An 11,768-nucleotide genomic window follows, 5' to 3' on the forward strand; every position below is an offset into this window, starting at 1 on the left:
TGCAGAGTAGAACATGTTTGTAACTGAGTTACAATTACAATATACAGTACAATGCAGAGATGGGATGAGGTACAACTTAGGGTAACGTGCAATGAGGTATGAGTTGTAGTGAAAATCTCTTTACCAATAAATATAAAGTGTGGTAAAGTGGGTGCTACAGTGAGTTGTTTAAAGTGTGTGGATGTGTGTGCTGTGAGTGTATTTGATGGTTTGTTTGTAGTGTTATTGTCGTTGAGCATCCTGATGGTCTGTCGGGTCAACAGGGCTCTCTGAGGCTGGAGCCACGCAGGGAGGAGGACGGCAGGAAGTGGGAGGGGTCAGCCGACAGGAAGCAGGACGTCAGCCCCCCCGGCAGGGTGACGACACAGACGCTGCAGGACACAGAGAACGTGAGTGGGCGAGGGAGAGACGACCGGAGGCGGGTCCTGTGTGGGGGGGGAACGTGAGTGGGCGAGGGAGAGACGACCGGAGGCGGGTCCTGTGTGTGGGGGGAACGTGAGTGGGCGAGGGAGAGACGACCGGAGGCGGGGCCTGTGTGGGGGGGGAACGTGAGTGGGCGAGGGAGAGACGACCGGAGGCGGGGCCTGTGTGTGGGGGGAACGTGAGTGGGCGAGGGAGAGACGACCGGAGGCGGGTCCTGTGTGTGGGGGGAACGTGAGTGGGCGAGGGAGAGACGACCGGAGGCGGGTCCTGTGTGTGGGGGGAACGTGAGTGGGCGAGGGAGAGACGACCGGAGGCGGGGCCTGTGTGGGGGGGGAACGTGAGTGGGCGAGGGAGAGACGACCGGAGGCGGGTCCTGTGTGTGGGGGGAACGTGAGTGGGCGAGGGAGAGACGACCGGAGGCGGGTCCTGTGTGTGGGGGGAACGTGAGTGGGCGAGGGAGAGACGACCGGAGGCGGGTCCTGTGTGGGGGGAACGTGAGTGGGCGAGGGAGAGACGACCGGAGGCGGGTCCTGTGTGGGGGGGGAACGTAGTGGGAACGGATACATGAAAACAACATGTCTGTACATTTAGTCATTTAGCTGAGCACTTTTATCCAAAGCGACTTACAAGTTCTGTACGACAAGACAGCAGGAAGGGCACAACTCTTATCAGCTGAGTAACAATGTTCGTCGAACAGTGTTGAAACTTGGGCGCTGCAGTGTTGAGTTGCATAGCAGTAGAGACATGTTAGTATAGTAGGAAGAGTGCATGATGGTAGAAGACAGTTTGTGCGGACCTGTTCTCCCAAACTGGTCAGCAAATGACTGTTTTCATTTTTACGTTATTATTATTATAATTTTTTAAACATTGATCTTAACTGATCACTGTGACTTTATTGCTTTTATCGTTATATATGCCTATGTTTGTGTACAGCACTTTGAGCTACATGACATGTATGAAAGGTGCTTTATAAATACTTACTTACTTACTTACTTACTTACTTACTTACTTACTTACTTACTCACTTACTTACTTACTTACTTACTTACTTACTTACTTACTTACTTACTTACTTACTTACTTACTTACTTACTTACTTACTTACTCACTTACTCACTTACTTACTTACTTACTTACTTACTTACTTACTTACTTACTTACTTACTTACTTACTTACTTACTTACTTACTTACTTACTTACTTACTACAGTAGTGTTGAGTTGCATAGCAGTAAAGACATGTTAGTATAGTAGGAAGAGTGCATGATGGTAGAAGACAGAAGGTTAGTGGGTTTTTCAGTCCATACCCGCTTCACACCGTGTGTGGCTTCAGTCCAGCGCAGGATAACATCACGCTCTGCTGTCATGAGGCACCAGTATCATATCTACCTCCTTTACGGCTAAATTTACATGTTTGTTGGCAAGGTTAAACATAATTAAAAGCTTTTAGCAGGGTGGTGAATTAGTGTTATTGAGATCATAAGATATTCCTTTACAGATCCTCTTGGGGGACATCTGTCTGTCATAGCGGCATGGGGGGAGGGGAGGTACAGGTATGGGCGGGGTAATAGTAGAAAGACATAAATATAGGCCATAAACGGAGATATGAATATAAAAGGTATGAGAAAAATAAACGGTGTAAGCAACGGTGCAGATTTAGGGTCTGTATGTGTTAATATTATATATTTTTTTATTCAAGATAGACTTCATATCCTCTGGTATTGGGAGTCTTGCATGTTTGCCGCAGCTTAATTGCTTAATAATAATAAAGTGCCGCATTGTTCCTGTTCAGGCTTCCAGCCGACATGTTGTTGACCCTCCTGACCCTCTAGGGTCGACCGAGGGACAACCCCCGGGCAGAGAGAGGTCATTGGTTTGCTGCCCTCTGCTGGCCGTTTCACGTCAGGCGTCTTTTGTTTTTTGGCCACCATCCACTGCTCTCTCTCTCTCTCTCTCTCTCTCTCTCTCTCTCTCTCTCTCTCTCTCTCTCTCTCTCTCTCTCTCTCTCTCTCTCTCTCTCTCTCTCTCTCTGTGTTGTGTAATAACCTCAATACGTCTGTCGGCAAACAGTGACTCAACAAGAAACCTTTAACCCGATTACCGCGTTCACAACATGTTACACTCAGCCGGTTTCAGGCACCAGGAAGTCCTGAAGCGTTTCAGCTCCAGGGGGGGGGGTTGTGATTACAACAAGCTTCCCGGTGTAGGAGCGCTGATCTGGGGTCAGTGACCTGGAACACACTATAGTCTTCATGACTTTATTCAAACCAACACACTGGATGCTGACTCTAGATCAGTACGCGCACTTTGAGAGGCCGCCTTCGTGATACAGTATGTACTAAGTTTAAGTTTACGTTTATTTGCAAAAGGGACAGTGCATATTAATCAACATAAAAGATTTAAATACGCCAGAATTAGCCAGAAGGCTAGATGTCATCTGTAGTTGCCGGCCAAGATGGTTCAACCTAAAGGGATAAAAAAAAGGTTATCACACATAGCATACATCAAATAGGCCTACATAAAATACAACTCATCATCACAATATACACATTTGAACAAAAATACACATATAAAACAGAATAAAGCTGAATTGCATACACACACCGTTAATTAATTTAGCTGTGGGTGCAGCTCTGGTGTTCTTTGATTTGAGATTTGAACAGTTTCACTAGGGCCGCAGCTATCGGTTATTTTAGTAGTCGAGTAGTTTAGAGAGTATTCTACACGCTGTTCCATCGATTAGTCGAGTAATCGGACGAGAAATAACTTTGACTTTAAAGAGCAAAGGTAAATAATATACAAAAGAGAAAATAAGATCGGTCTCTTCCTTTTTAGAATTCTTTCCCCCCCCCCCTATGGTTATTTTCTTGAGCAACTTAGATATCTTAGCATAATAACTAGCCACGATATTGATTCAGGTTCTTAACCAGCCATTACATGTAGCCATGATTAACATTAACGTACATGCTTTACTATAGCCATCATTTCAACTAGCAGTCATAACATTATAGATTTACGTCAAGTCAAGAGTTTTATTTGTCACGTTTCACAACAGACACACTGGACGGAGTTTTCCTTGAAATCATCCCAAACTTTTGACCATTTCTGTTGTTTTCTAGGTTCCGTCTCAGTCTTTGCTCTTCGCCATTTCCTCTTATCTTCTTCCATTTTGCCATCCGCGCCTGACGTCTCTTCACCTTCACGTTCCACAGCGCGTTCCACTGACGTTGCATTAATAGCTTACCGCTGTTCAGATCGCGTCAAATTATATAGACGCGTCCCTGTGACCTGTGACCTGTGCTGCTAAGGCTCTTGGGAAATGTATTCATGTTGTAGTTTTCAACATTTTCACCTTTTTTAATTTTAAACCAATGCTGCCATCTACTGGCAACAGAAAGTGTTGCGTGGCGTCACCTTGAGAGGTAAACAACACCGTCGCCCAAAAGACATTCTAGAGATTCCCACTTTTTACTGGGAGTGGGGCGTGACCGCATTTGGTCCCAGACAATAAGAGTGACTGAGATTGGTCTACGTTCCGTTATGTGATGGAGCACCTCTACATGTATGTGATGGAGCAGCCCTACATGTATGTGATGGTTCTGCTCCGTGTCTCGCAGGCCGGTGCCGTCCTGGCGCTGAAGGGTCCGGGCGTCGACCAGCCGGTGCCGCGGCTCATCCACCACCTCCCTCAGCCCGCCCCCCCCGGCACCACCACCACCACCACCGCCGCCTCCTCCAAGCCGCGCCCCGACGGCCCCGCGCGCAAGACCGCCGCGGGCCCCAGGCCGCCGCCCCCCGCGGGCCCCAAGCCGCCTCCCCTCGGCCCGGAGGGGGAGTTCCCCTGCAAGAAGTGCGGGAGGTCAGTGTTTCCACCTTTTCTTTTTTTTTTTACATTTTAGTCGTTCAGCCGCCGATGTCTTCTGAGGCGACGGACACCTGGTGAACAACAACAACAGGGTTTCCTCATTCATTTCCTAGACTGCGGCGGCCCGCCAATTTGTCCCGCCACAGTTTTATAATGAACCGAAAATAAAAAAAAATTTATTACATTTTTATTTATTTTTTAATAGTAATCCAGTATATATCATTTCTTTCTAAAAAATAAACCAGTTCAACACAGGTAACCACTTTTGCTTCATTTCTTTGATGGCTCAAATGTTTTTTATATTTTTCTCCCATCCCAATTTCGTATCATCCAATTCAACCCTCCCCTGTCACGGACGCTGTTTCTTGCCTCCCACAAGCCGGCTGCAATGTGGACTAAGTCATACATAGCACAAGTCCCCTCCGGTACTTGAGGTAACAGCAGTCGCATCTTTTCACCTGCGCAGCTCGATCTCTCAGTGGCGAGGAGTAACGCGTGGGAGGCTCACGCTGCCCCCGACAGTTCCTGATTCTACTGCGCAGGCGCACCAACCGACCTGTAGGAGTCGCTGTCCACAACGCCCGATCCCCACCCATCAGTTTCCCACCCCCTAATACGGCCAATGTGTATTAGTATGAACGACCGGCTAAACTGAAAGCAAATGTGGAGCGCTGGGCTCGAACAGGCGAGCCCAGCGTCTCCGCATTCGTGGCGAGCGCCTTGCCCACTACGCCACGTAGCCGCCCTGATGGCTCAAATGTTATGCTCCAGTCTAAACGATTTTGTGTTTTGAGCACAACGTTCATCATAGATCTAGCCTCTTTATTTTGCTCTCAAAGTGCACCAGATTGATGCATTTAACTTTAAAATGTAAAAAAAAAAACAAAAAAAAAAGGGCATGCCCCCGGACCCCCCTAGAAGGGGCCAAGGTTCACCCAGACCCACCACAGTCTCACAAAATCCTGTGGGAAACACTGAACAAGTCAGCAGGAGAGGGTACAACTCTGGCTGCAGGAGAGGGTACACTCGCACACCGACGGCGGAGGCGACCATGCGAGGTGCCGGCCTGCTCATCGGGAGCAATTAGGGGGTTGAGTCTCTTGCTCAAGGACACGCTGCCCGGGGAGGAGTGGGAATCGAACCGGGAAACCTCCGGATTACCAGACGACCGCTCTCTACCTCCAGAGCCACTGTCGCCCCTAAGGGTCAGTGGCATTGTTAGTCAAACAGCGTCGAACTTGAGTTATACACTCTTGAGTGCATAGTAGTAGAGACATATTAGCATTATAGGTAGTATAAGGGCGCGTTCACACCTACCCTGTTTGGTCCACTTTAAGTGGACCATGGTCCCTTTAAGTGGACCATGGTCCCTTTAGATCGATAGTCCGTTTGGTTTGTACAGGTATGAACGCAAACCGAACTATAATGAGGACCAAACAACCGAACCATGGTCCTCTTGAAAAGTTGGGACTCGGTTCGTTTCAAAGTGGACCATGGTTCGTTTGCTGTTGGTGTGAACGCAAAACGAACTTTATATAGTATCTAATCTAGAGCAAATGACTGAAATGAGTGACAGGTGCCTAGTGGCGGCGGTCGCGCGACCCAACTTGACAGCGCCAAGTGACAGCTTGCGCGCGACCCAACTCAAATGAATGACAGGCGCGCGGACAGTCTCTCTCGTCCTCTCTCTCTCTCTGCCTCGCTCTCTCTCTCTTCCTCTCTGTCTCTCTAGACTGGCGCCGCGCGCGGACAGTCTCTCTCGTCCTCTCTCTCTCTCGCTCTCTCTCTCTATCTCTACTCTCTAGTCGACTTGCGCCACGCTAGTAATGACAGTATCTCTCTGCTTTATCACAAGAGACGCTGTCGGCAACTGTTATGTTTGTGAGTGCTAGTCCAATAGATGAACGACTTGGCGACAGCATGTCCTTTGTTTACAAATTAGATCTGCACCAAACAGGGTAGTGTGAACGCAGACCAAATCAAACAATGTATCATTTTCACATTTGGTCCACCAGAAAGTCCGGACTATCCCTGGACTTTCAGATGTGAACACACCCTAAGTATAGTAGCATAACACCGGTTCCTGACAGGCAGCGAGCGAGCGAACTGGAGACGAAATCGCGCGCGACACACTGTCCTGATATGAGGCGGCGCGTGTCCGAGTGTGTCTGTGTGTGTGTGTTTACCTGGAAGCACACGGGGGAAGCAGCCTGCGATTCTCGACCAATAAAAAGTGTTTAGGGGCGGGACTCTGCCGCGCAATCGCTCAACTAGAGACACAGCGAGCGAATATCTGAGGGGTGGACGACATCGGCGCCCAGTTCGCTGTCGCTCGCGGCAGGTCAGGATAGTCTGATTGAAACGAATACATTTTAATCATTTTCGCAATCACGCTCGCTCGCGTCGCTCCCTGTCAGGAAGGGGCGTAAGGTACATAATAATAAAAGACCGTAAGAAGGTTAGTCGTTTTTTTTTTCCCTTAATTTTTCCAGATATTGATTGAAGAGGTGTGTGTTTTTAGTCGACGGCGAGGACCGAGAATAGCCCGCGCGTTCGAGAGCACATTGAGACCAGTCGTCACAACGCAGCTCCAGAGACTCACGGGTCTCTTTGCTCTTCTACTGCCGCACCGTTCACTTGCACAACAGATGAAACGGACACACCGCTTGTTTATGTAAAACTAGCACGGGCCCTCCGCGTGTCACACCATACGGGTGGGCGGTGGCAGAGCTCGCGGCGCGTTGCGTAACCGCTGGGTTTTTAACCCTTTCGCTGCCGCACTGCCAAACGGTTAACCCTTTCACTACCACACGACAGAAGGTTAACCCTTTCACTACCACACGACAGACGGTTAACCCTTTCACTACCACACGACAGACGGTTAACACTTTCACTACCACACTACAGACGGTTAACCCTTTCACTACCACACGACAGAAGGTGAACCCTTTCACTACCACACGACAGAATGTTAACACTTTCACTACCACACGACAGACGGTTAACCCTTTCACTACCACACGACAGAATGTTAACACTTTCACTACCACACGACAGACTGTTAACCCTTTCACTACCACACGACAGAAGGTGAACCCTTTCACTACCACACGACAGAATGTTAACCCTTTCACTACCACACTACAGACAGTTGACCCTTTCACTACCACACGACAGAAGGTTAACCCTTTCACTACCACACTACCTTAATGATTAACACTCACTACCACACAACAGAAGGTTAACCCTTTCACTACCACACGACAGACGGTTAACCATTTCACTACCACACGACAGACGGTTAACACTTTCACTACCACACAACAGAAGGTGAACCCTTTCACTACCACACTACAGAAGGTTAACCTTTCACTACCACACAACAGAAGGTGAACCCTTTCACTACCACACTACAGACGGTTAACCTTTCACTACCACACGACAGAATGTTAACCCTTTCACTACCACACTACAGACAGTTAACCCTTTCACTACCACACGACAGAAGGTGAACCCTTTCACTACCACACTACAGAAGGTTAACCTTTCACTACCACACTACAGAAGGTTAACCCTTTCACTACCACACTACAGAGGTTTAACCTTTCACTACCACACAACAGAAGGTGAACCCTTTCACTACCACACGACAGAATGTTAACCCTTTCACTACCACACTACAGACAGTTAACCCTTTCACTACCACACGACAGAAGGTTAACCATTTCACTACCACACGACAGACGGTTAACACTTTCACTACCACACAACAGAAGGTGAACCCTTTCACTACCACACGACAGAAGGTTAACCCTTTCACTACCACACGACAGACGGTTAACCCTTTCACTACCACACGACAGACGGTTAACCCTTTCACTACCACACAACAGAAGGTGAACCCTTTCACTACCACACGACAGAATGTTAACCCTTTCACTACCACACTACAGACAGTTGACCCTTTCACTACCACACGACAGAAGGTTAACCATTTCACTACCACACGACAGACGGTTAACACTTTCACTACCACACAACAGAAGGTGAACCCTTTCACTACCACACTACAGACGGTTAACCTTTCACTACCACACGACAGAATGTTAACCCTTTCACTACCACACTACAGACAGTTAACCCTTTCACTACCACACGACAGAAGGTTAACCATTTCACTACCACACAACAGAAGGTGAACCCTTTCACTACCACACTACAGACGGTTAACCCTTTCACAGACTGTTAACCTTCTGTAGTGTGGCAGTGAAAGGGTTAACCGTCTGTAGTGTGGTAGTGAAAGGGTTAACCTTCTGTAGTGTGGCAGTGAAAGGGTTAACCGTCTGTAGTGTGGTAGTGAAAGGGTTAACCTTCTGTAGTGTGGCAGTGAACGGGTTAAGTGCCCGCTGTGTCCCTCCTCCACGTGTCACTGAATGGTCCTTGAGTCTTCCTGCCGCCTGTTTGAGCAGGAAGGAATAAAGCGTCTCCCATGGCAACGCCTGGGCCTGTTATTGCCCCCCCCCCCCTCCCTCCCCCCTTGTCTCCTAGCAACTGTAACACAGTAGTGCAGATATGGCACACGGTGCCCGGCGGTTTACGCAACCCTGCCAGGCGGTGTACACACACACAGATGTACACACAGACCCCCCCCCCCCCCCCCCCCTTGTGCTCCGCATGCTGTACATAGGGATGGGTAATTTCTTAATTTTTATTTTATTTCTTTTTACTTTTTTTTTTTTTAACTTTTTTCTTTTCATGTCAACGTTCACACGCACAATACACGCTTACCTAGGATTTGACTTGATTCAACAACAAAGCAGTCGGAGCAATGGCAAGCCGAAAACTGTCGAAATTGTAGTTATTTGAAGTTTGGATTTTTTTTTTTCACGACTGTAAATTAAATTTCTTGAGACTAAAGTACCGAAAAAAGGTACCGTTGGGTACCGGTATCGATTCAAATGTGAAAGGTACCCATCCCGCCTGTGTACATATAGCAGAGGAGAGACCACTGTGGGTAGGTTGCGACCCCCTCTGCGTGCCCCCCTGTCTCCGGAGGTCTCGTAGTGGTGACCGGAGTGCCGGATGTCCCGCGATGATGTCGGGGAGTTCGAGACCCTCTCTGCGCCGCCCCCTATCTCCCTGTCTCCGGCTGTCCCTGAGCAACGACCGGAGTGTTGAATGTCCCTTGACTAAGACGGGGAGGAGGTGACCCTCTTTGCGCCGCCCCTGTGCCTCAAATAGATTCGCTATCAGCTCTATCTTTAATCTTTCAAAATGTTCAGTTGCTATCGCTATCAACTCTATCTTTAATCTTTCAAAATGTTCAGTTGCTATCGCTATCAGCTCTATCTTTAATTTTTCAAAATAATAATAATAATAATAATAATACATCTATTTTATATAGCGCTTTTCCAGGTGCTCAAAGACGCTTTACATGGGCAGGAGAGACAAACTATGTTTTCTTCTTGACTTGTTTAAAGAAGACCTGTACGGCCCATGGGGACATTAACGTGTGTTGTCGGGGCCTATAAATAAATTTGATTTGATTTGATTTATGTTGTACAGATACAGATATAGATATAGATACAGATACAGATATAGATATATGTATAGATACAGATATAGAGATAGGTACAGATACAGATATAGATATATGTATAGATACAGATATAGAGATAGGTACAGATACAGTCTGTATGCTTCACTGTATAATTTTCAAATTGATTTCATTTCAAACCTTTGTTTCAACTTTGTTTCAACTCGCGAGACGCCTGAGGTTTTACCCTCATTTACTGCGACGACGAGCTCACAAAACAAAGACGTAGTTTATCAGCGTTTTCATACATATAGGCACAATAAATGAGAATAAACCATATGAAATCAGCCACAGCTATCGGTTACAGCCTGGTCGACGCACGGCGGTCACAGAGCATACTTTTAAAAAACGCAGCGAGAGAAGAAGGACGAACCTTCAGCTCCAGAGTCAGTCGGAGGACGTTCCAGGTGTCAAGGGATGGGTACCTTTCACATTTGAACCGATACCGGTACCGGTACCTGTGAATCGATACCGGTACCTTTTTTCTGTACTTTAGTCTCAAGAAATTTAATTTACCTACCTCAGTCGTAAAAAAAAAATCCAAACTTCAAATAACTACAATTTCTACAGTTTTGTCAGCTTGTCATTGCTCCGACTGCTTTGTTGTTGAATCAAGTCAAATCCTAGGTAAGCATATATTGTGCGTGTGAACGTTGACATGAAGAAAAAAAAGTAAAAAAAAAAAAAAAAAAAAAAAATCGGTTTCTCACTTGAATCGATACTCGGTAGTACCGACGTGTTTCGGTTCGGTGCCTCAAAAGTACCGAATTCGGTACCCATCCCTACGTGTCGGGAGCCTCGGGAGCACTTTTTCCTAGTTCAGCGCAAACTGGAGGAACCCTAAATTCTTTAGTAAGTGCATTATAAAAATGCATTATAAAATAAAAAAATGAAATGCCTTATAAGTGGTCCTGTGTTTGTCAATGGGTGCAACACGACACCAACATAATAACACTGAAAGAGGATTTGCTCAAATCGTATCTATAAATTCAATTGTAACCATACTTGGGAATATTATTTGTCTGTATTTATGTATCTATGTTGTATGTATGTAAGTAGGTCGGTGTGTGAGCCTATCCATGTAATACGTATGTTTTGTTTGCCTCTGTTTGTGATCAGGCTCCCTCCAATAGGAGACCTGGCACACCACACTGTGTGTGTGTGTGTGTGTGTGTGTGTGTGTGTGTGTGTGTGTGTGTGTGTGTGTGTGTGTGTGTGTGTGTGTGTGTGTGTGTGTGTGTGTGTGTGTGTGTGTGTGTGTGTGTGTGTGTGTGTGTGTGTGTGTGTGTGTGTGTGTGTGTGTGTGTGTGTGTGTGTGTGTGTGTGTGTGTGTGTGTGTGTGTGTGTGTGAATAAATTCAAACTCAAACAGCAGGGTATCTGCGTAGTATTAAAACATATTCAATTCCATAATTCTCAATTTAAGGCATTCAATTTTATTTGCTTAGGTGGTATTACACTATAATGGCCTTCAAAATTGGTATTGCATTTTGTGGCATTCAAGTGGCATTAAAAAGGTCTGAAAAAGTCTTAAATGTAACTCGTTGAAACCCGCAGATACCCTGAACAGTGTGCGGGTTTCATACTGTGAGACGCTTTGAATTAAAAAGGAAATGTGTAAAAAAAAATATAAAAATAAATAACATCGACCAAATGGACCTTTTATATACTTAGAGGTGCCCGAAATAAACGTGACTCAACAAAAGTAAAACATAAAGTCAGGGCAGACTGTTGTAGGAGCCAAATTCTTATATGAGAATAGTGGAAGATTGTATCTCTTTATTGACCCATTAATAATATGTTGTTTATTATCTTCTCTGTGCTTTGGGTTTCAATTAAATGTGTTTATTAGAACGGTATATGTCATAATGGAATCCAATATGGTC

The 11,768-nt window shown here is 46.4% G+C and overlaps 1 protein-coding gene across 1 annotated transcript in view; it reads left to right on the forward strand.

The window, feature by feature from the left end:
- Positions 1-220: 220 nt before the first annotated feature.
- Positions 221-11,768, forward strand: part of LOC311248038 (uncharacterized protein) — a gene marked incomplete at its 5' end in the record, with an annotated part of 12,149 nt that continues 601 nt past the window's right edge. Inside the window, 2 exons of the mRNA XM_084338999.1 lie at positions 221-389; positions 4,040-4,281. Of these exons, the coding sequence (XP_084195125.1) occupies positions 221-389; positions 4,040-4,281 (411 nt within the window). The remainder of the gene's footprint in view (positions 390-4,039; positions 4,282-11,768) is intronic.

This window comes from Notolepis coatsorum (assembly GCF_963971535.1).
Source record: "Notolepis coatsorum genome assembly, contig: SCAFFOLD_2146, whole genome shotgun sequence".
Lineage (NCBI taxonomy): Eukaryota > Metazoa > Chordata > Actinopteri > Aulopiformes > Paralepididae > Notolepis > Notolepis coatsorum.